General features: G+C 37.5%; 1 protein-coding gene across 2 annotated transcripts in view; it reads left to right on the forward strand.

The window, feature by feature from the left end:
- The window catches only part of Kifap3 (kinesin associated protein 3), a 147,674-nt gene that overhangs the window by 51,229 nt on the left and 75,769 nt on the right, over window positions 1-20,676 (forward strand). For both annotated transcript variants that reach the window (XM_005363986.3, XM_005363985.3), the window contains exons 10-11: window positions 1,384-1,546; window positions 17,503-17,603. In XM_005363986.3, the coding sequence (XP_005364043.1) occupies window positions 1,384-1,546; window positions 17,503-17,603 (264 nt within the window). The remainder of the gene's footprint in view (window positions 1-1,383; window positions 1,547-17,502; window positions 17,604-20,676) is intronic.

The following is a 20,676-nucleotide window of genomic DNA, read 5'->3' on the forward strand; positions in this document are numbered from 1 at the left end:
TATTCTTAGGTTTGGTCTTTTTATTGTGTCCCATATTTCCTGAATGTTTTGTGATGAGAATTTGTTAGACTTGCAGTTTTCTTTGATCAGTGCATTTATTTTCTCTATGGTGTCCTCAGAATCTGAGACTCTTTCTTCTATCTCTTGTATTCTGCTGGTTATGCTTGTTTCTGTAGTCTCTATTCGTTTACCTAGATTTTCCATGTCCTGTCGGCCTTCTGTTTGTGTTTTCTTCCTTCCCTCCATTTCAGTTTTTAATTCTTGAACTGTTTCCATTATCTGCTTGATTGTTTTTCCTTGGTTTCCTAGGGTATCATTCACTGATTTACTCAATTCTTCAAACTTTCTGTTATACTTTTCATCCATTTCTATAAGGGCATTTTTTACATGCTCTTTAAGGGCCTCTATCACTTTCATAAAGTCAATTTTTTCTACTTCTTCTTGATTACGGTGTTCATGTCCTCCTGTTATGCCGTCGCTGGGTTCTGGTGGTTTCATGTTGTTTTTCAGATTGTTGGGTGAATTCTTGCATTGGCGCCTGCCCATCTCTTCCTCCAAAATGTCCCCTATGGATCTTCTTTTACAGGATCAGGTCTCCTTGCCCATTGATGTACCTTCCCAGTGATGTCACTCCCCAGTGATGGCTCTCCTGGTGCCTAGATCAGATCTCTGTGCTGCTTGGGTAGCTCATAAACAAAGGTCCTACCTTGCTTGCTGCAGGCAGGCTATGGAGACAAAGGAACTACCGCCCTCCCGGTTGCCCTCCCTATTCGGATTCGGTCTCAGTGCCGGAACAGGCTGAGCTGGGAGATGTTATGTGTCCAAAGAGGGGAAGGAGGCAGAAGGGGGGAGGGTTCTGGATGCAAGCTGGGTGGGATTGGAAGAGAGAGGAGGTATCTGGCAGTATAGCCCCTGCAGGAAGACCAGGAAGTGTAAGAGGGATGAGGAATGTCTGAGTTCCCTGTCCCAGGCTGCTGCCATGGGTCAGAAACTCACTCACCCCAATGATGGCTCTCCTGGTGCCTAGATTGGATCTCCTTGCTGCTTGGGTAGCTCGTAAACAGACATAGGAATTCTTGAAAACCAAATGAAACCTTGTTTTTTCTTGTAGAATTCTGGAATGTTAGTGGGTCGTGCTCAATTTGCAGTTTTCAAGGATCAAATGCAATTTGTTATCAGGTTGAAGACAGATAAATGAGGGAAAGGAATGGGTGATATAGGAGTGCATGTTTCCTTCTTAAAAATTTGATTTATAGGTTGAAATGAGAATATAAGCTAATACATACTTAGGAAATAGTTATTAATTCATATAAAAACAGGCTTGTAACCTTTTATGTCTTATTTTGCAATCTAATGTAAATGTGTTTTATTTTTTTACTATAGGTGGAGATGGATATTGTTGAAAAACTGGTGAAAATGATACCCTGTGAGCATGAAGATCTCCTGAATATCACCCTCCGGCTTTTATTAAACCTGTCATTTGACACAGGCCTGAGGAACAAGATGGTACAAGTCGGGCTTCTCCCAAAGCTCACTGCACTCCTAGGTATGCTTTACATTGATGATGATAGTTATTGAAATTTCCAGCATTAATGAAAAGTTGAACTTTGTGTAGAAAAGACTTCTGAGAAAAATCATCCCTTATAAGTTCTTCAACTACATATTGAATAGTTAAAAAATAAGCAGATTAATAAAATATACCCTATCTCAGGATTTCCTAGTTGTAGAATGAACTGGAATAGGACACTTAAACCATTGGACTTTACTACTCCTTTGTGAAATACCCCTCATAGACGCATGTGCCTGAACACTTGGTGCCCTGGTGCTGGTTGGGAAATCCTTGTAGATCCTTTAAGATGTGAGGCTTGCTGGAGGAAGTGGTCACTGGGACAGGTCTTGAAGATTTATAGTTCAGTCCCACTTCCCACTCACTCTCTGCTCCCTGACTGTCAATGAATGACCAGCTCTTCTGATCTCACTGCCCTGCCATTTTAAAGAAATATCTGTTTAGATTTGTTGCACACTTTTAACACTGAAATTTTAGAGTTTCTTCTATTTTCTGGATTTTAACACCCTATGAATTGGAAAAAAAATTTTTTTCATTCCATAGATTGTCTCTAAGCTTTTGGGATCTTTTCCAAAAGTAATGTCTCAAAACATTTCTCATGTAGTTTTGTCCAATATTATCATAGTTAGACATCTTATATTTAAGTCTTTAATACATTTTAAGTTGATTTTTATGTATAATGATTTAAAATGTCTAGTTTCTTCTGTATGTATGTTCTTCTAGGCTATCTCTTGGTCCTTATCTGATACCTGTGCTCAGCACCTTTTGTTGGAAATCAATTTCATGTAGATTTGGGTTTGCTCCTAGGTTCTCTCTTCTGTTTCACTTTTCTGTCTTATTTTTGTTCCAACACCTATATTATCAAATTATTGTATCTTCTAATAGATTTTGAAAGCAAGTAATGTCTCTTACCTTTTATTTTCCTAAAATTGCTTTGATTGGTCAGGATTTTGTGGTTTTATATGAACTTTAGTATTGTTTTTATTGGTTTTATGGAGAATGTCATTAGTATTTGATAACTATTGTACAGAATCTATAAATTGCTTTGGACAACATGGGTTTTTAGTAGTATTTGTTTTTCCATTTCATGAACACATAATGCATTTCATGAGTGTGTGTGAATGTGTGTGTGTCCTTCAATGTTCAGTGTCACTCATCAGTATTTTGTAGACATTTTGGAGCTCTTTGATTTTGGTTGAACTTCATTAGCAGGCACTTTTTTTTTACCTTTTTAAAATGAGATTGCATCCACCATGTCTATTCTGTAACTCACTATTTGTTACGGAGGAGTCCCACTAACTTGTATATGTTCATTTTGCATATGGAAATTTTGTTGAGTTTTTAAAATTAACTTAAATAAGGTAGAATTTGGGAAGTTTTCTACAAATGAGATCATATAATTTGCAAGTGATCGCAATTTAGAAGGAAATCTAGCTGTTGTCTGTTTAGTATATTATCTATGGGTTTGTTGTGTGTCGCTTTCATTATATTTAGGTACAATGCTCTGACATATAATTTGCTCAGAGTTTTCTTTCATTAAGGGGTATTTTATTCTGTTAAATGCTTTGCTTTGCTTTGTTTTTCATCTAATTAGATAGAGTTTTCATTCTATTTATGTGTTATATCATGTTTATTGATTTGGGTGCATTAAACCATCCTTGTATTTCTGACATGAATATCACTTAACGGTAGTGAGCATTTTTTATATGCTAGTGAATTAATATTTTGGTAGGAAGTATTTTTTCATCTGTGTTCATTAGATTATTACCCAGGCATTTGTTGTTTATTTGTATAAATTTCTTTTTATTTATTCTTTGTGTCTTTCACATCATGTATCTCAATTCCATTCATTTTCCTGTCCCTTCCTATCTGCCTTCTGCCTTTGCAGTCTCCCAAAAATAAAATTAAGAGAGAAAAATAGGAAAGAAGAAAAATGAGGAAAAAAATCAATCTCGTCCTAGAATCTGTAGTGTGACACAATAAGTCACGTAGTAAACCCTTTTGTCCATATATCTTTATTTGCAAGTGTTCTTTGCAAAGATCATTGGTCTGATTCGAGGCCTCTGGTTTCTGCTACACTATCAGTGCTGGGCCCTCACTGGGACTCCTATTGAATATCCTGTTGTTGCCCTATGTCATGGAGATTTTGCAGTTTTGGGTCTGCTGGACTGGCCGCTTCACATGCTCCTGCAGATCATTGATGAGGTAGATATTGAACTCAAACCTGTTTCTGAACCCAGGTAATTGCAGGGTTGGCCAGCCCTCCAGCTCTCCTTGTCGCTCTGTGTTTTACTTGGAGGATTTAATTGGTTTCAATTTAATGTCATTCTTCGTGTCCGGATTTCCTATAACCATTATATAACTTGTTTGGGTTTTTTTGTTTTGTTTTGTTTTTGTTTCCCTTGTAATTCCTGTCTTATTTTCAAATAAAACAGTATGCTTGCATTCTGACTCTTTCTGCATTTTGAATTTTTGATATTTTATTTTACCTCCTTTTAATATTTCCTCTCTCTTAAACCCCAACTGTGAATTTGTCTTGTAACCTTTGAGCTTTCTGTATTTAGCTATTTGAATTTGTTTCTGAGTTTAGAGGTTTTCTGTTATTGTCTTTGAATAAACTTGCTACTGCTGTGGCTTCTCAAGTCTGATTCAGTCTGGTGACCTAACAGTTCATCTTAGCCCTTTGTTCGCCCCTGTGACTGTATTTCCCCATAGCCTGTCTCTGAACTTTGATCTGTTCCACGGTTGATGCCTTCTGTCACATTTTTCATATCATTTAGCTCAAGGATTTGCTTGGATTTTGTCACTTTATTCCCTCTTCTCATTTGCCTGATAAGTTCTTATTGATTTCTTTCTGTGTGTTTACTTGAATTTGAGTTGTCAGAGAATAGCAGTTTTAAGTTTTCTGAGTTCATAAACATCAATTGCTCAGTTTCTGGCACCTTATCATGCTATGCTCATGTGGAGAGAAAATAGGTCTCTGAAATTTACTCGTGTTTGTTCGAATAGCCTATTCTTTTAACGTTTAGATAAAATCCATTCTGTCATCTGTTCAGACTTCTAAATCAGGATGCCTATTTTCTCTGCACTTGTGTTCACTGTTGCTATGTCACCACTAGGTGGTACCCTAAGTACAAGTTTACAATGTGTTAGTACTTGGTGTGCCTTCATTGTTTCTGCTGTAGAAAACAAACTCAAAGCCAAGTGTGAACTTAATGTATTGTTTAAGATGGAGTGCATGAGTGCCCTAAAAGGATAATTTCCACTTCAAACCTTTATTGAGGCTAAGGCAGACACAAATGTTCATCTTTATTCATTGCCTGCATTCAGACTCAGCGGGATTTTTCTTAGTTAACATGGAAGGACCAATCCTAAATGCAGAAAGAGTGGTATCTCCTTGCTTCTCCTCCTCCTCCCAAGTAGACCTTGATTCTTTCTGTTATGATGCCTGGGTTTAGAGATGGTGTGAAGCTGGCAGTCTTCTCATCACCTACACCATAACGCTGGATTACACCAGGACCCAGAGCCTCTTGGGAGCATTGCGCAACCAAGACCCAACATGAGACTTCTGTAACCAGCTGCAGGGGATGATGGCCAGAATGCAGTTCTGTCTCATTGGAGTCTTGGGTCTCAGTATGCCAATAAGCAGGCCTGGAGGCTCTGTCTGTAGACATTAGCCTGGAGTCAAGGACTGTTGGGTCCACTGATGCTGGATTTCACTCACTTAGAACTGACCTGCTCTTCATTTATCCTCTGTAAAACCAAGGGCAATGAAAGCAGTCCGCTGACTGACAAGCAGACATAGTCCAGAGGGTCTGTTTAAGTTCACTGGCCAGGGGCACTAGCCATGGACCTCTGTTCAGTGCTGTTTCACATGGTGCTCACATGGGGGAGGGTCTTGCTTTAAGGCCTAGAGTGAATTCCCTTTCCTCCGAAAGTGGAAGATGTTTCCTTGGATACAGCATTGCTTGTATTTGGGGAAACTGAGACACAAGGAACTTTCCTTTTTTCTTTCTTCAGTGTATCTGCATGATTATTAATCTAAAACTGGTGCCCTTCACTTAGGGAGGTCAGTTCTCACATGTGTGTGAGTGGTGTGCATGGGAAGACTGCCACTGGACTCTCTACCCACGATGTGCTCTACACACGTTATGGTCCATTCCAGAGAGCACTCCACCTAATGATGGATTTGCCTCCCAAGAGTCCCACCCTGAAACATCTGTACCCTGAAGGTCAGATTTCAGTGTCTGGTGTGTGAGGGATATAGTCTTTCAGTTTGTAACAAGTCTCTTAAAGTCAATTATGACTATATTTTCTGAAACATTTTCTTTCACGTACTATTAAAGCAGTAATGTTGTAATTGAAAGTGTGAACTGAAAGACCATGATCAGGAGCTGTTAGCAGAGTTTTAGGGCAAGCGCCCTGGCTCTCAAGACTTGCCTGGCTGATCTGTGGGAGATTGGGGAGACCAGTGAGAGGCTACAGTCAGTGCAGTGCACTGGGAAGAGTGAGATGAAGGAGTTCAGTGACCCACGTCAGGGGAGGGGAAAACATAGACATTAATAAGCGGTCTTGGGCAAGCTGTTGTCTTGTTGGTCATTGTCTCATTTCTGTCCTGTGAGGTGACTCGGAAAGTCCTCATGGGAGTACAGTGGTTTCCACAGGGTGATTTCTTTTGCTCTCCAGGTTTGAGATGGGATTTCACACTATCATAAATAATTGTTCTCGTTTGCATGGTAGTCTGGTGGCTGCCAGTTATTCGAGGGTGCTTTGGGATTCTTATGCTAGCTATCATAAAGGTGCTCACTGACTGATCCTCTTGTTCCTATAATCCCAGGAAACATTGTCTTTAGGCTTCTTACCCAGCTTTTAGTTACCCTGTGGGCTGAGTTAGAAGTTAGTATGTTTTAGCAAAAGCAGTTTCATGGTGCTGGCTATGCTGTATATGCATAGCTATCATTATCTTTTATTCAAGTGTACAGTTCTGAAGATAATTTCTAGTACAAGGCTATAAATATTATTAGTATACTCAAGAGTTTTCACTTTCTGAATGACTTCAAGATGTTGTGTATTTTCATTTAATATAGTTTTCTTAGCCCTCTGCTTGTCCATCATGTCTCATTTCTTTCGTACAAGGAGCATGTGGATAGCAGCAATTTCCCTCTCATATAATGATGTGTTATTTCTAATCTCCCGAGACTTTGAAAACTGACCACTGAACTTATTTGAATTGTATATTTTTAAATGAATTCCAAATTAATTCCTCAGGGGTTTCCATTCTGGTAATAATGCTCTGATGCTTTCTGCATGGACTTGTAACATTTTGAAATGAACAAACCTGCTTCCCTTATTGTCCCTCTCTGCTTTGTTCATAAAGATTGCGTTTCACATATACTTGATTTTCTGATATTATGTTTGTTAGCATATTGGTTTATGTGTAGAAAATTGAATTTTCAGTTCCTAATTCAATAAACTAACCTTCCGAGGGGAATCTTTAGTGATATATTTAACATGTTTGATGTTTGGCCATGAAGCTTATGTAAAAAGTATAGTAAGAAAGTGTTAGCTGGGCAGTGGTAGCATACATCTTTAATCCCAACACTCAGGAGACAGAGGCAGGTGGATCTCTGTGAGTTAGATGCCAGCCTAGTCTACAGTTCAGTACAGATGGGGTTACATAGAGAAACCCTGTCTCAAAAACAAAAAAGATAGTGTTACAAAAGCTGTGGTTTGAAAAGGTACTTTAGACTCAGAGTAAGCTGTATTTAACATTGCTGTAATCCAGTGCCCAAATGAATATATGATATGCATACAAGCATTTGTTTATACCTGCATGTATATGTATGAAATACATTTCATTTGGTGTATTTAATTTAACATTTACAAAGCAGTATTTATCTCCTCTGTATGCAGTATATACTTCAGTTATTTTTTACATAATAATTATTTTGTACTCATTAATTTTATGCTCACTGATTGATGTAATGTTCAGCCCCAAAACATGTTTAACCAGGGGAAGTAATTAGACTTGTTCTCCTCTAGACTTCAGAAATCATCACTGTTTCTGATCTTTCCCTAGGTTTCTTTTATTTTCAAATAATTTTAACTTGTTGGGCTTTTTATAAACTAAGTTATTTTAGGTTATGTTTTGGTGTGTCCTAAGAGTGATTTCCATGAACTTGAAATAGAAAGAAAATGAAAAAACCTTGTTTTGACACTTTCATAGGGCCATGCTTGTAGTGGAAGTTTCCAGAAGTGATTTTTATGCTGTTTCAGTAAAAAATATTATCAATTTTAAGTCCATTTTCTTTTTATTACTTGAGGGCTCCATAATTTAAGCTTCTTCATTTTGTTAATAATAGATTTAACTACAGTACAATGAATATGATTAATTGTTAAAAAATTTTGTTTGGCTCTATAGAAAACCTTGTATATAAATAAGATCCCTTTGTTTTCCTTTTCTTAGCTGCTATCAGATTTACTGATGTTTCATAAGGACCCTTTGTTTATTCCTGCTCAGCCATGCCAGTTAGCAGCCTTCGTGTTCTGTGGTCCCTACACACTCTGAGCAGAGCTTCTGAGTCTGCTCACTTGGCCATCTCGGAGGGTAGATTTCATGCTGCTCTTTCAGTGAGTGGGATTATATGCAAACTGAGTGACTTAGAAAGCTTGGCTTTACTTGCATGATGTTTTCTGGCTTTGAGTAGTGTTAACTTTCTAAAAGTGCTTAAAGATTTTTTTGTTTTTGGCTCACGTAAGAATCTGTCAAAACTCCTTAAGACATTTTCATTGATGTGTCTCGAGAGTGCTTCCTTCTGTCAGAATATTCAAGCTTTGGAGGTGACATGGAAATTCCTGTCACAGTCCATTCATTCATCAGTGCTCTGGGGAACGCTGCTTAAGGTTTTACTGATGTACCAGGCGAACGTTTGCTGAGATTCTCTGTAACTTTTGCATAGGAGTTTTGTAAGTTAAAGACTGATATGTCAAAGACTAGCATTAGCACAGAAACAAGCCCAGATTCCCGACTAAATTTGACTATTTGAAGAGGCTAGCTGATCATGACATTGTTTTTTGTGAAAAAGCACGGCCACCTCCTGATACAGTGTCAGAAGTGTGCATTTCATAATAATAGTGATAACCACACCTTGGGAGAGTGCACTGTTCTGTAAAGTTAAGCTTTATTGGTGCTTTGGCATACCTTTGAAATTGACTTTATTTCTAGCTGTTTTATTCCTATGGTAACTTGTCCATTCCATCTGAATACTCTGCCTGTTAGGATGACCCTGAATATTAGTAAAATAATATATGGTACCAGCCTCCTCTCTGATGTCTTGACTCCTATTGTCATAATTTATAAGTTTTGTTAGCACTAAAGGCTTACTGAGTTCAGAATTAAGTTCATGATCTCTACCCAACCTGTAAATAAAACTCGGTATTTCCAATCTTTTTTCATTTCAGCAAATGTTACTTCATCTTTCTAGTTAAATGTGACCAAACTGGGGCATTTGTCCTTGAGTCCTTTATTTTCTCCTTCTCTGCACCCAAACTGACTACTCTCTTTTCAGAGTAGAAGCACTACGACCCGGGTCCCAGACACAACACTCTCTCCTGGTTTAACATAGTGATAACATTCTCACTGCTCCTTGTGTTTCCTCTCTTGTCCTATAGTCTGTTAACACAGCATGCAGAGTGATCCTGTTGACCAAGTTAAAATCTTCTCTATTCAGAACCCACCACTGAGGACTGGAGAGAGGCAGGGCTCATAAGACCATCTGTTGCTCTTGCAAGGGACTGAAGTTCAGTTCTCTGCACCCTCATAGTGGCTTACAACTGTTTGTAATTCCAGTTCCAAGAAACTCAGCACACTTTTCTGACCTCCACAAGTGCCAGACACACATGGTGCACATACATAAAAGCAGGCAAAACACTCACACACATAAAACAAGAAATAGAAATCTAAAAAAGAAATTAAACAGAAACCTCCAATAACTTTACACATCTCAAAGCGTCAGAGCCCGTTAAATGTCCTCCGAGATGTTGTGTTGGATATTATCTCCTCGCTTCTTCTGTTGCACCCCCAGTGTTTTCTTTCTCCCTTCTGCTGATGCCTCATCGACTTCCTTGGCTGTTGCTTGAACACAACAAGAAGCATTCTTCCTTTACTGGGTCTTGGTCCTTTTACCTGAAATGTCAGTTCCTACTATTTTTGCATGCCTATTGTCTTGTCTCTGTCATGCTTCAGTGTCTGGTTAATTTTAATGACATTTTTAAACTTTGAAGCCTGATGTCACTTTGCTCTTGCTTTATTTTTCTCTGTCTTTCTTAGATATTTTATATAATTATCTTGTGTTTTCTTGCTGTACTACTAACCACAATTACCACCACCACTACCCATCATGGCTCCAATACTGTAAGTTTCATGAAAATAAAGCTGTATTACTTTTCCTCACTTCTGTGTCCCCAGGGACTAGAACGTAGGCTGTCGGTATTTTGTATGTAGTTAGGTGGGTAAATGGATGAAAGAAACACACATCAAGAGACATGCACTCACTTTCCCTTTGCCCTCTATTGACTGAGTGATACTGGGTCAATCAGTTGATCTTCGCTCAACCTTTTGTCTTATTTAGAAAATGGAAAGCAAAGTAGGACCTATCCCAAAAGCTTGTTCAGAGTATCTGGTATGAGAATTGCTTTCTATTAATTCTGTAACTAGAAAGCCTCACACAAGTTCATTGTGATAAAGATGAAGAAAGAGAATGGGATACTGATAGCACAATGAGATATGGTAGAACCAAAACCATTTTCCATCATCTGCCTTCTTTAGTTATCATTAGGATAGTACCTTGATTTCACTCACATAACTTCCATTAATGAGTTGTTATTCATTAGGACAGGAGTTATATTCCAAGTGTGGTCCACTGAATAATTTAATCTATTTAATAGTCTTTTAATCTATTACCAGTCTCTAATGAGTAAGTCCAGAAATTGAAACTACATATCCAACAGTTTGACTAAATAAAATATTGTGACCTAAATGTAGTAACAATATTTTACATTTATTTTGTATTGTATATCTTTTAAAATTTTTTCTTTTTTATTATATTTTACTCAAATATTGGTTTCTAAAACATTGGAAAGAAAATAAAATCATGGCTCAACCCCCACAGGTAACTCGCTCTCATCTTCTCTTTTTAACTCTCATTGGTTTTTTGAGATAGGGTGCTTGGTTTTTGGGTTTTTTTTTTGTTTTTTGTTTTTTTGTCTTTCAAGGCAGGGTTTCTCTAGCTTCTTTAAAGTAAAAATCATTTTTATTTCCAAATTGTATAATCTTTTATTTGAAAAATCCTATATTAATCACCAAAACTATAACTCACAAATGAATTAATCAAAGTTTCAATATTCTCTACACATAAGTACATAAAATTTTGTCCAGTGTCTAAGTAATGCAGCTTTGGAGCCTGTTCTGGAACTTGTCCTGCAGACCAGGCTGGCCTTGAATTCACAGAGATCCCTCTGAGACAGCGTTTCTTTGTGTAGTGTTGGTTGTCCTGGAACTAGCTCTGTAGACCAGGCCAGCCTCAAACTTACAGAGTTCCACCTGCCTCTGCCTCTCCAGTGCTAGTATTAAAGGTGTGCACCTCCTTCCTAGGTAGCAAAATGTTCTTTAAAAGAACCCAAAAGTGGGCCAGGGGTTGAGAGCACATACTGCTCTTGCAAAGAACCCAAGTTCCATTCCTGGTCCCGTGTCAGGTGCTCACATATGCTCCTAACACCAGCTCCCAGGGATCAGATGCCTCCGGCTCTGGGGCACCTGCACTTTTGTGTCTATAACCCCACAGAGACACAGAGACACATAGTTAAAAATAAATATAAGAATACTTATTTAGAAGTTACAGTGCTTAACTAATGCCCGGAATAGCCATTAACTCATTTATAAGCAAAAATTAGAATGTTTTTTTTAAGTGAAGAATTTGATTCATATTTTATATAATTTGAGACTAGCATTTATTAAGCATTTTCACATATTTATGAGCCTATAGGTAAGTTAACTTAAAAAAATTAACTCAAACATTTTCTCATTTAATCATCAAGGCTGCACTGTCTCTGGTCCAGGTGTGGCACTCAATGCTATTTGCTTGAAGCTTTTAATCTATTTTACATACATATGTATGTTTTCTCCTTGTGTCTTCTTTCCTCCCTCCCTTCCCTTCTTCCTTTGTTAAGATCGGGTCTTGCTTTCTGCCTAGACTTGGCCTCCTACCACAGACCTCTAGTTGTTGCATTACAGGCACCCAGAAAAATGACTGTTTTTGTCCCTCTCTTTTTCTTCAAAATTTAAGTCTTGAATCAAATTTCTATCTGCACAAACCTTGGTTTTTCAAAGTTTAAAGTGTAACTAGGTAGTTATTTGGTTGGTTTGTGCATGAACTAACTTTATTGGGTTCTAGGTTCCAAAGCTTCTGTTGAGCCTACTGCACAGTTTCAGTGAGAGTGGTGTCAGATGTAGTCTTCATGGGCAGACATTATTAGGAGTCTTAACTGATACAGTGGTTCTCGCTCTATGAGCAGACTCAAACCTGGGTTTGAGGGTGATAGCACTGCCTGGTTTATTTTTCCTGGATTGTGTTTAATGTTCTGGGATTCACAGCATTTTCTTGGTTTGTAGAAAAATTTCATCAGAATGAAGGGAGTTAATCCAGGTCAAGAGTTAAGTGATAGATGTTTGACTATTCTGGTTTACACAATCCTGATTCCCGTTATTGTTGGAAATCACCAGAAGGTACTGTTATGGTGTAAACATTGACCACATAGACACTAAAAGTTATTTCTTACGTCCATTCTCTCATATATATGCCTTAAAGAAAGCTGGCAAAGTTATGTTCCAACCATCTTTGACGGTCTCTCACCAGGTTGTGTGTGTGTGTGTGTGTGTGTGTGTGTGTGTGTGTGTGTGTGTGTGCTGTGTGTGTTGGTAAATTAATTTTTAATTTGCCAACAACTTCATAAATGAATGAATGAAACTTGTCTATTTTGAGAAAGAGCACCAGTGCCTTGGGAGTGGCCTTTTAGGCTTATTAAAAACTGGAAATGGTCAGATTAATGTTTTTCCAACCTAGTTATTTGAGACTAGTTTGCTTTTATGATATTTTTCTTTAAGAAAATTAAAGGCAATTTAGAAAGGAAAAAAAGAGTAACTTAGTTTTGCCTTATTATTATTACCAAACTGTTAGGGAATTTCACACATCTGTTTCAGAACCTAGCTCCTCATAGACTACTGCATTGTTCAATTTTAATAGGCCTCATTTATCCTGTAAATAAACCTATATTTTCTTACCTGATCAAGTGAGCAACCAATAGGGTCAGATGTGGCAAACACTTTAACAAAAAGCACATGTCCCCTTCAGGCTGGAGTAGAACCATATCACGATGCTTGAAGTTATTAATGGCAGTAAAATTTATGCTTCCTCCTGTTTTCCCAATTAAATCGAGGAGCCTTTTTTCCTAAGATTCTTCTATCACCAGCTGGTTCTAATACTTGTGTGTGAATATTGCCTGGGGTGTCTCCATCCTACATGGTGAAATTTGGCCAAAGCACATTAAGTGGGTAGTGTGGACTCTGAGCTGGAAATCAGTCCTTGTTAAGGGCTTTATTTTGGTCTATGTCATTTGTATTTGAAGTCGGCCTTATTGTAAGGTTTATTACAAACAAGTTGCTATAGTATTCTTGGAGCACAATAAAAATTTATAAACAAGGCAATGAACTTATTGAAGACCTGTTGAAAATAACTAGTTGAACATATTTTAAAAATGAAAATTTATCAGTTTTGAATATTAGAGTACTTGAAACAGTCATTAATGTATAATTAAATTAGTGTTTAGTTTAATGATAGATTTTTCAGTTTTGCTTCTCATTGTGATAAGTAACTGAATACAGCAGTTTGACCACAAAAGTCTTGCTGGGCTTTCATACTGATCATTAGACTGTAGAGATGTTTTTGCTTTTCCCACTTAACTCGTTTTAAAATTATTGTGTTGTTTCTGTTCAAGCCCTTATATATCTGCTGTCAATAAGTCTATTGTAAAATAAAGGAGCAGCCAGTAGAGTTGCAGTCTTAAAAATTAGTTTGTCCAAATTCCAATTTAAACCAAATATACTTAATCTTAATCTTTATATATTTACTGTAATAAATTAAGAGTAAATTATATGGAAATATAAAGATGTGACTCATTGGTAAAGTGCTTATCCAGCATACCTGAGGTCCTAGATTCTATCCGTAATACCAGAAAATAATTTTTCATGATAATCTTAAATGTATTTTAGTATATTTTGATACAAAAGATAAATGTATTCAATAATTGCTGCAGATAATTTCTGAGAGGTTGTTAGCCTGTGACATTTACTTTATACTATATTGTTAATAGGCATTAAGAGCCCTAATGCTGTATTAATCTTAGACAGTTTCAGCATGCTATATTCATAGGGCATTTTCAGGATAAAATGTCACCTAATTCTGTGCTGTATGTGCTTCTGTTCCTATTTTTCTTTGCTTGGAGTGTTCTGCTTTGAACAAAGATGACATGGGTATAGAAGGGAATGAGAGTCTGGCTAATAACATGGCTCATAATGTGTATTCTCACTCTCTTCTGCGGTGTAGAACTGGGTCTGTCACAAGAGCAGACATTTGGGTTTGTATTCTAATGTTCAAAGCTCACATTTCTGCCTGAGTGATCTGTGAGTGGAAAATCTCCAGTGTCTTACAAGATTAGTGACTGAGTAGTGTTTCTACTGATCACTTCAGCAGTAAACAAATGAAGACATTTTAAAACGCAAAACTGATCAGCATGTGTTTTTCTCTTTAGTTGGCAGAAAATCAATTGTGAGTGTGGCCCAGAAAACTTATTTTCTTCTGACTTCAGCTGCTCCAGCTGAGCTACAGCTGTAAATTTCTTTAAAAAGAAGGTGGGGGGGGGGGCAATACTTCTTATAACCTCTTGACTATACTTTGTAAGTGCAGCAATTCCCACAAAACCAGTTACTGGAGTTAATGACCTGTTTGTTGAGGTATTAACACTGTTCAGCTAGGAGTGAACAGTTTGGGGGAGACTGGCTGCTCAAATACTAAGATAACTCAGTAACGCATTCAAATAATGACCCAGCTAGTTAACAGTGAATTTCTGAGGAAATCCAATCAAAGTGCTTATACCCTCTGCATTTAATAGCCAGTGAGCTCATCATGATTCATGTTTATAGCCATAAATACCATAGGAATCATAATGCCTGGGCTATTTTTTTCAAGCCCACTCTTATTACTTGAACAGATTTGACTAATTCACATCCAGTTATTAAGATATACTTCTCAAAATATTCCATCTGTCCTCTGCTGTGCTCAAAATTCACAGAGCCCTGAGTATCACACCAACATACCAATAGCTAGAAGCCTGTTTTTGCTTGTGATGCCATTAGGGAAAATTGCTATAAATAACTCTTAAAGGAGTGTCTGTTTGGAAGACCTGCCATGTGTATAGAAGGGCTGTACCGGGTTAGGTGGAGTTTACATCTCAAGAATCCTGATGAGAAAATTATACCATCTGGCCCATGTTTCTTATAGAACTGGAAAACCAAATGATGGTTGCCTACAGAGTATGAGAGTTCCCCTGGTGTCTAGTTTAAAAGATGCTGTAATTGCTCAGTCCCTTGGGCTAAGATACCTTCCTTCGGAGGAAACAGGATTTAAAATGGGTTTACTTTGCACATATATACCATAAAACCCATGTAAACATTTTCTGTGGTAGGTAAGCATCATTAAATGCCAAAATATAAAATACGATTCTTAAAATCTATGAATTATAGATTGCTATGGTCTCAAATTGCTGGCATCAGAAATACCTGCTTTTATATTATTTGAAATAATGTCATAAATTTTACACCATACTTCTCTCCAAATATAATTCATGCTCTCAAATAAATAATAGTTATAAATACTATGTTTTGTATAGCCATTGGATTACTGACCCCCATCTTAAGATTTTAAATACTACTTCCTCTTCCATTACTGTTTCCTAACTGTACCTTTAAGATGATGTTCTTTCCTCGAGGAGGGGGAGGGAAATGGGAGGCTGGGAGGAGGCAGAAACTTTTTTTTTTTCTTTTTCTCAATAAAAAAAAAAGAAAAAAAAGGATTTGAAGGAAAAAAAAAAGATGATGTTCTTTATTCATACCACTCGTCTTTCAAGGTCTTCAACTCTTCTCACTTTCCAATAAGAGATCTGAAATTTACCTTAAAACAATCCAAATTAGCTGGGTGTGGTGGCGTGTGCCTTTAATCCCAGCATTGGGAGAGAGGGGCAGGTGGATCTCTGTGGCATGACATGACATGACAGCCTGGACATCCTTGGCTACAAAAAAAAAAAAAACAACCCTGTCTGAAAACAGCAACACAAATTGCACTCTCTCCTTCAGTCAGATTTCAACTACTTATAATGTTATAAGGAAAAAATAAATATTTCAGATATAAAATACTTTTCTTTCCCACATACATTCTGTTCTAAGCAGTTGAATTATTAATTCATAGTCTTATTCAAGGTAAAAATATTTACTTGTCCTTTCATATTTAAAGCACATAATATATATTAATCTGGTTTTGGAGTTATTTTTCTTGCTGGTATAAATTGTTTGGACATAACTAGAGATTGGACTGGGGCTTGTACACATGCTAATCAGGCATTCTACCAAGGGACTACACTTTCGGGCCTACTTTTTTTAAATGTTTGTTTATTTAAATTGAACAAGGTCTTACTAAATTTTCAGGCTGGCCTTGAATTCACTATATAGGCCAGGAATTGAATTTGTGATCTTCCTGCCATGGCTTCCTGGAAGAGTTGGAAATAATATGACTCTTGTCACAGTTGCTAAAAAACAACCAATTTTACAAGATATGTTTTCTCAATTTAAAAGAATGCTACTTGAGAAATAACTTTATTTGATCATCTAATAGTGTTTAAAGTTCTTGGCACCTGATAATACCTTATGTGGTAAAAATTTTCCTCCCTATGATATAAAAATGTTTGAAACTATTATAACTGGGAAGAGATTTTGAAGGCAGACAGGCCTGTTTTAAATCTCTGCCCAACTTTTCCAATGCTATATGATCAGTATCTACTTTCTCTAAGCTTGAGGTTCCTCATGTGACGGATGATAAAGTCAACTAAAGACTATTTTGAAGGAAGGTTCAGTGCTGGGCCATCTGTCATGGCTCTTTTGCATGCTAAAAGCTTAATGCGTGATTACTGTTAGTCACTATTGCTATCATTACCTTGTTATACATGCTAATCTCGGAATCAGACTAAGTCACTTATGCATGCTGGGCAAGCTTTCTACACTGAGTGAAATCCCTAGCCCAGAATATTATTACCTCAGAACTCCAGCGACATTCCCCAGACTGTAATGAATTTGTGATCTTAACAGTTCGTGATTAAACTGATGTTATTCTACTTGTTTCAGCAATTCACTGATGATCCAGGCTTTAATACTTAGAACTCAAATATACTTGTTTACAGTATCTTTTACCTAGTGACTGTAAATCAACCGAATTAATCTTGTATTTTTATTCATTTGTAAGAGAGAGGAGACTAATGACCCAATCTGTTTTATACTAGGCTACTGGGGACAGTAAATATCTAGAAATTGAATTATTTTTCCCAAAATTATATCATGTAAAATGGACATCTATCTTTATACTGCCCAGTTAATATAAGTGTGATTAAATATTCAGATTTGAAATAAGGATTTCCAAATTTTTCCTGATCGAGGTTATATAAATATTTGATTTAGCAGTTTAAAAGTTTTTTATATATAACTTTACTAACTTGAGTATGGTATATATACATATATGGCATCTTTCATTATAACCATGATTTTTTTTTGTGATTAGGCAATGAAAACTACAAACAAATAGCAATGTGTGTGCTTTACCATATAAGCATGGATGACCGCTTTAAATCAATGTTTGCATATACTGACTGCATACCACAGGTAAGAGGCTTAAGTGAGAAAGGCATTTAAGAAATATGCTCATCCCTAAATTGGACATCTGTATTGAATCCCCACTCCTCAAGGCTCAGGGATCATTGTGGAAATGGGGAGGGGGGGGTGAGAAGACTAGTAGTCAAAAGCAGTGGATGACTTTGGGGAAGTGCCCTGCAGGCCAAGCAAAGCAGGTGTACCTATGAACTCAAAGCTATGACAGTATATACAGCCCTGTACAATTTAAACCAGACCAGATCTCATTACAGAGAGGTAAGGTAGAGATGAAGTCCTGTCCCTAGCCAGGGATCCACTAGCAATTGATAGCTGCTGGAAGAGAGCCACTTTTTTTTTTTTGAAAATGTTGCCCCAATAGATTATATTTTTCTCTGCTCCCGTATCCACCCTTCTTTTATCCCAACCTTCCCATTCCCCCAAGCTCCCCCCATCCTCCCCTTCTCACGTTTCTCACCCATTTCCCCTTAGCCCCATGCCACCTCACCCCCAAGTGGAAGCCTAACCTGTTTGGATGCTCACCTTCCTGGACCTGAATAGAAGTGGGAGGACCTTGGACTTCCCGAAGGGCAGGGAATCTGGACTGCTCTTCATTCTCCATAGGGAGGGGGAATGGAGTGGGGGGGGAGGGGGAAGGGAGTGGGGGGAAGGGGCGATGTGTGGGAGGAGGGGGAGGGAAATGGGAAACTGGGAGGAAGCAGAAAAAATTTTTTTCAACAACTAAAAAAATAAACAAAAAAAATAAATAAAAAAGATTAATAAGCAAAAAGAAAAAGAAAATGTTGCCCCAATAGTCTACTATATTTCTCTAGAAGGTCATGCATTGAAGAACAAGTGAGCAGCACAAGTGGAGTTGATGAATGAAAATAAAGAGAACACAAAGTTATGTGGCTAGGGAAGGGGTGTGGGCCTGAGAGGAGTTGGGGGAAGTGGGTGATTATGATTAAAACACATTGTACAAAATCCTCAAAGACCTAGTTAAAAGGGCAAAATACTAAATCTTTTTTAAAGGACATGTCAGTATTTTCACTGTTGTCTCTTAGATCTCCTATTCCTTAAAATACTTCTTAATAGTATACATGATCTATTCAGTAAGTAACTCCACGTATGAAAATGTTTTATGTGTTACAACTTAATATATTATTACTTTCATAACATACAAGGGAGCTGGAGAGATGGCTCAGAGGTTAAAAGCACTGGCTGCTCTTCCAGAGGTTCTGAGTTCAGTTCCCACCAACCACATGGTGGCTCACATCATCCTCTTCTGGCCTGTACATGCCAACAGAGCATCATATGCATAATAAATAAAAAATTCAAAAGAATTTTTGCAAGCATAGAACTAGGCCTGGGTGTGTAGCTTAGTGGCAGCACTAGAATGCTTGATGCCTGTCAGAGCAGCAGTGAATGCAGAATAATTATCCACACCCCAGTGAAAACTCTTTCTTACCCTTTCCTCTTCATTTTTTGAGATCCATTAACTTTTGATGTGTATGAGTTTTGCCTACATATTTGTCTGTGCACTGCATGTATACAGAACCCCCAAAGGCCAAAAGGAGGTATCCAGTCCCTTGGAACTGGAGTTAAAAACAGTTGCGAACCATCATGTAAGTGCCGGGAATGAAACCCAGGTCCTCTGGAAGAGCACTCTGTGCTCCTATCCTCTGAGCCATCTCTCCAGCCCCCTTGTATGTTATGAAAGTAATAACATTTTCATGCGTGGAGTTATTTGCTGAATAGATCAAGTATACTCAAGTAGTTAAATTATAAACTGTCTCTAATGATCATATTATGTGCTTAATGACCACAATTAAATTATATCCTCAGATTTTTCCAGGTTATCGCATAGCACCTTCAACATATATGAGCACATGATAAAGTTAGACTTGAATGTTTGTCCATGTCTTTGCAGCCATGTGTGCTTCTGCACTGAGCTTTCTTTAGCTGCAGTCCATAACAGATGGATGCCTAGGTCAAAATGAATGGGCTCTGAGTACGTATTAACCCAGTTATCTTCTAAAAAAGATGCTTGTATTTCCAGCCACCATTTCACCCTTAACAATAATGATGCAGTATTTCTCTAAAAATGAGGTGCTTCAAAAGTTTGATGTATGTGCATTTCCGGAGTATTGGTGAAGGTAAACATAGTTCATCTGTTTAGCATCTTTATTCTATTATAAATTTTCATTCTATTTTCTGGTGGCATATTCATATTATTGATGAATAAGATTGATTTTGCAGTGTTTTAACTGTCATGTTACAAATACTTCCCAGGTTTGTCCCCTTCTTTTTTTTTAAATTTTTTTTCAATCCAACTCTTATTTCTAAATGCTGAAAAAAAAATATCCATAGAGTGACAAGAAGAGGAATGAGTTGAAAGTCCCATGGCCTATTACTCTCCCTTCTAAGTTCAACAGAAATGCTCTGAAGCCTTTGGGTTACATATATCTCTTAATTTCTTAGGACTGGCAAAAGGCGTTATGCAGAAAGAGCAGCAGTTAGAGTACATCAGAAGAGGTTCCAACCAAGGGGCCACAGTAAAACTTAACGAATGGCAATTATCCAGAAAACAAGTTTACTAATAATATAAATTTTTTTAAAATTGGATTATATAAGGAGGTAATCCTTGTACAACATTTTAGGGGAACATTAAGAGACAAAGTTAATGAGAATTTTTTTTACATCTATATAAACATTAGTGTTGTTAAGTAAGGCTAAGTACAATTGCATAATGGTCTGTATCATGTACCTGAGTTAAATACAAGAGTGCGGTAGCTATAATTAGTTCCTCCATCAGACCCTTGCACAAGGAACAAGTGCCTGTAAGATTTGTAAAAAGAAACCAGTTAAATTTGCATCTCATTGATAATTTTTTTTAATTTTCTTTATTGAAAAAAAAGGAAAATTTCCGCCTCCTCCCAGCCTCCCATTTCCCTCCCCCTCCTCCCACTCCTCTCCCCCACCCCCATTCCTCTCCCCCTCCCTCTCCAGTCTGAAGAGCAGTCAGGGTTCCCTGCCCTGTGGAAAGTCCAAAGTCCTCCCCCCTCCATCCTGGTCTAGGAAGGTGAAC

Source organism: Microtus ochrogaster, assembly GCF_000317375.1.
Source record: "Microtus ochrogaster isolate Prairie Vole_2 chromosome 6 unlocalized genomic scaffold, MicOch1.0 chr6_random_2, whole genome shotgun sequence".
In the NCBI taxonomy this organism is placed as follows: domain Eukaryota; kingdom Metazoa; phylum Chordata; class Mammalia; order Rodentia; family Cricetidae; genus Microtus; species Microtus ochrogaster.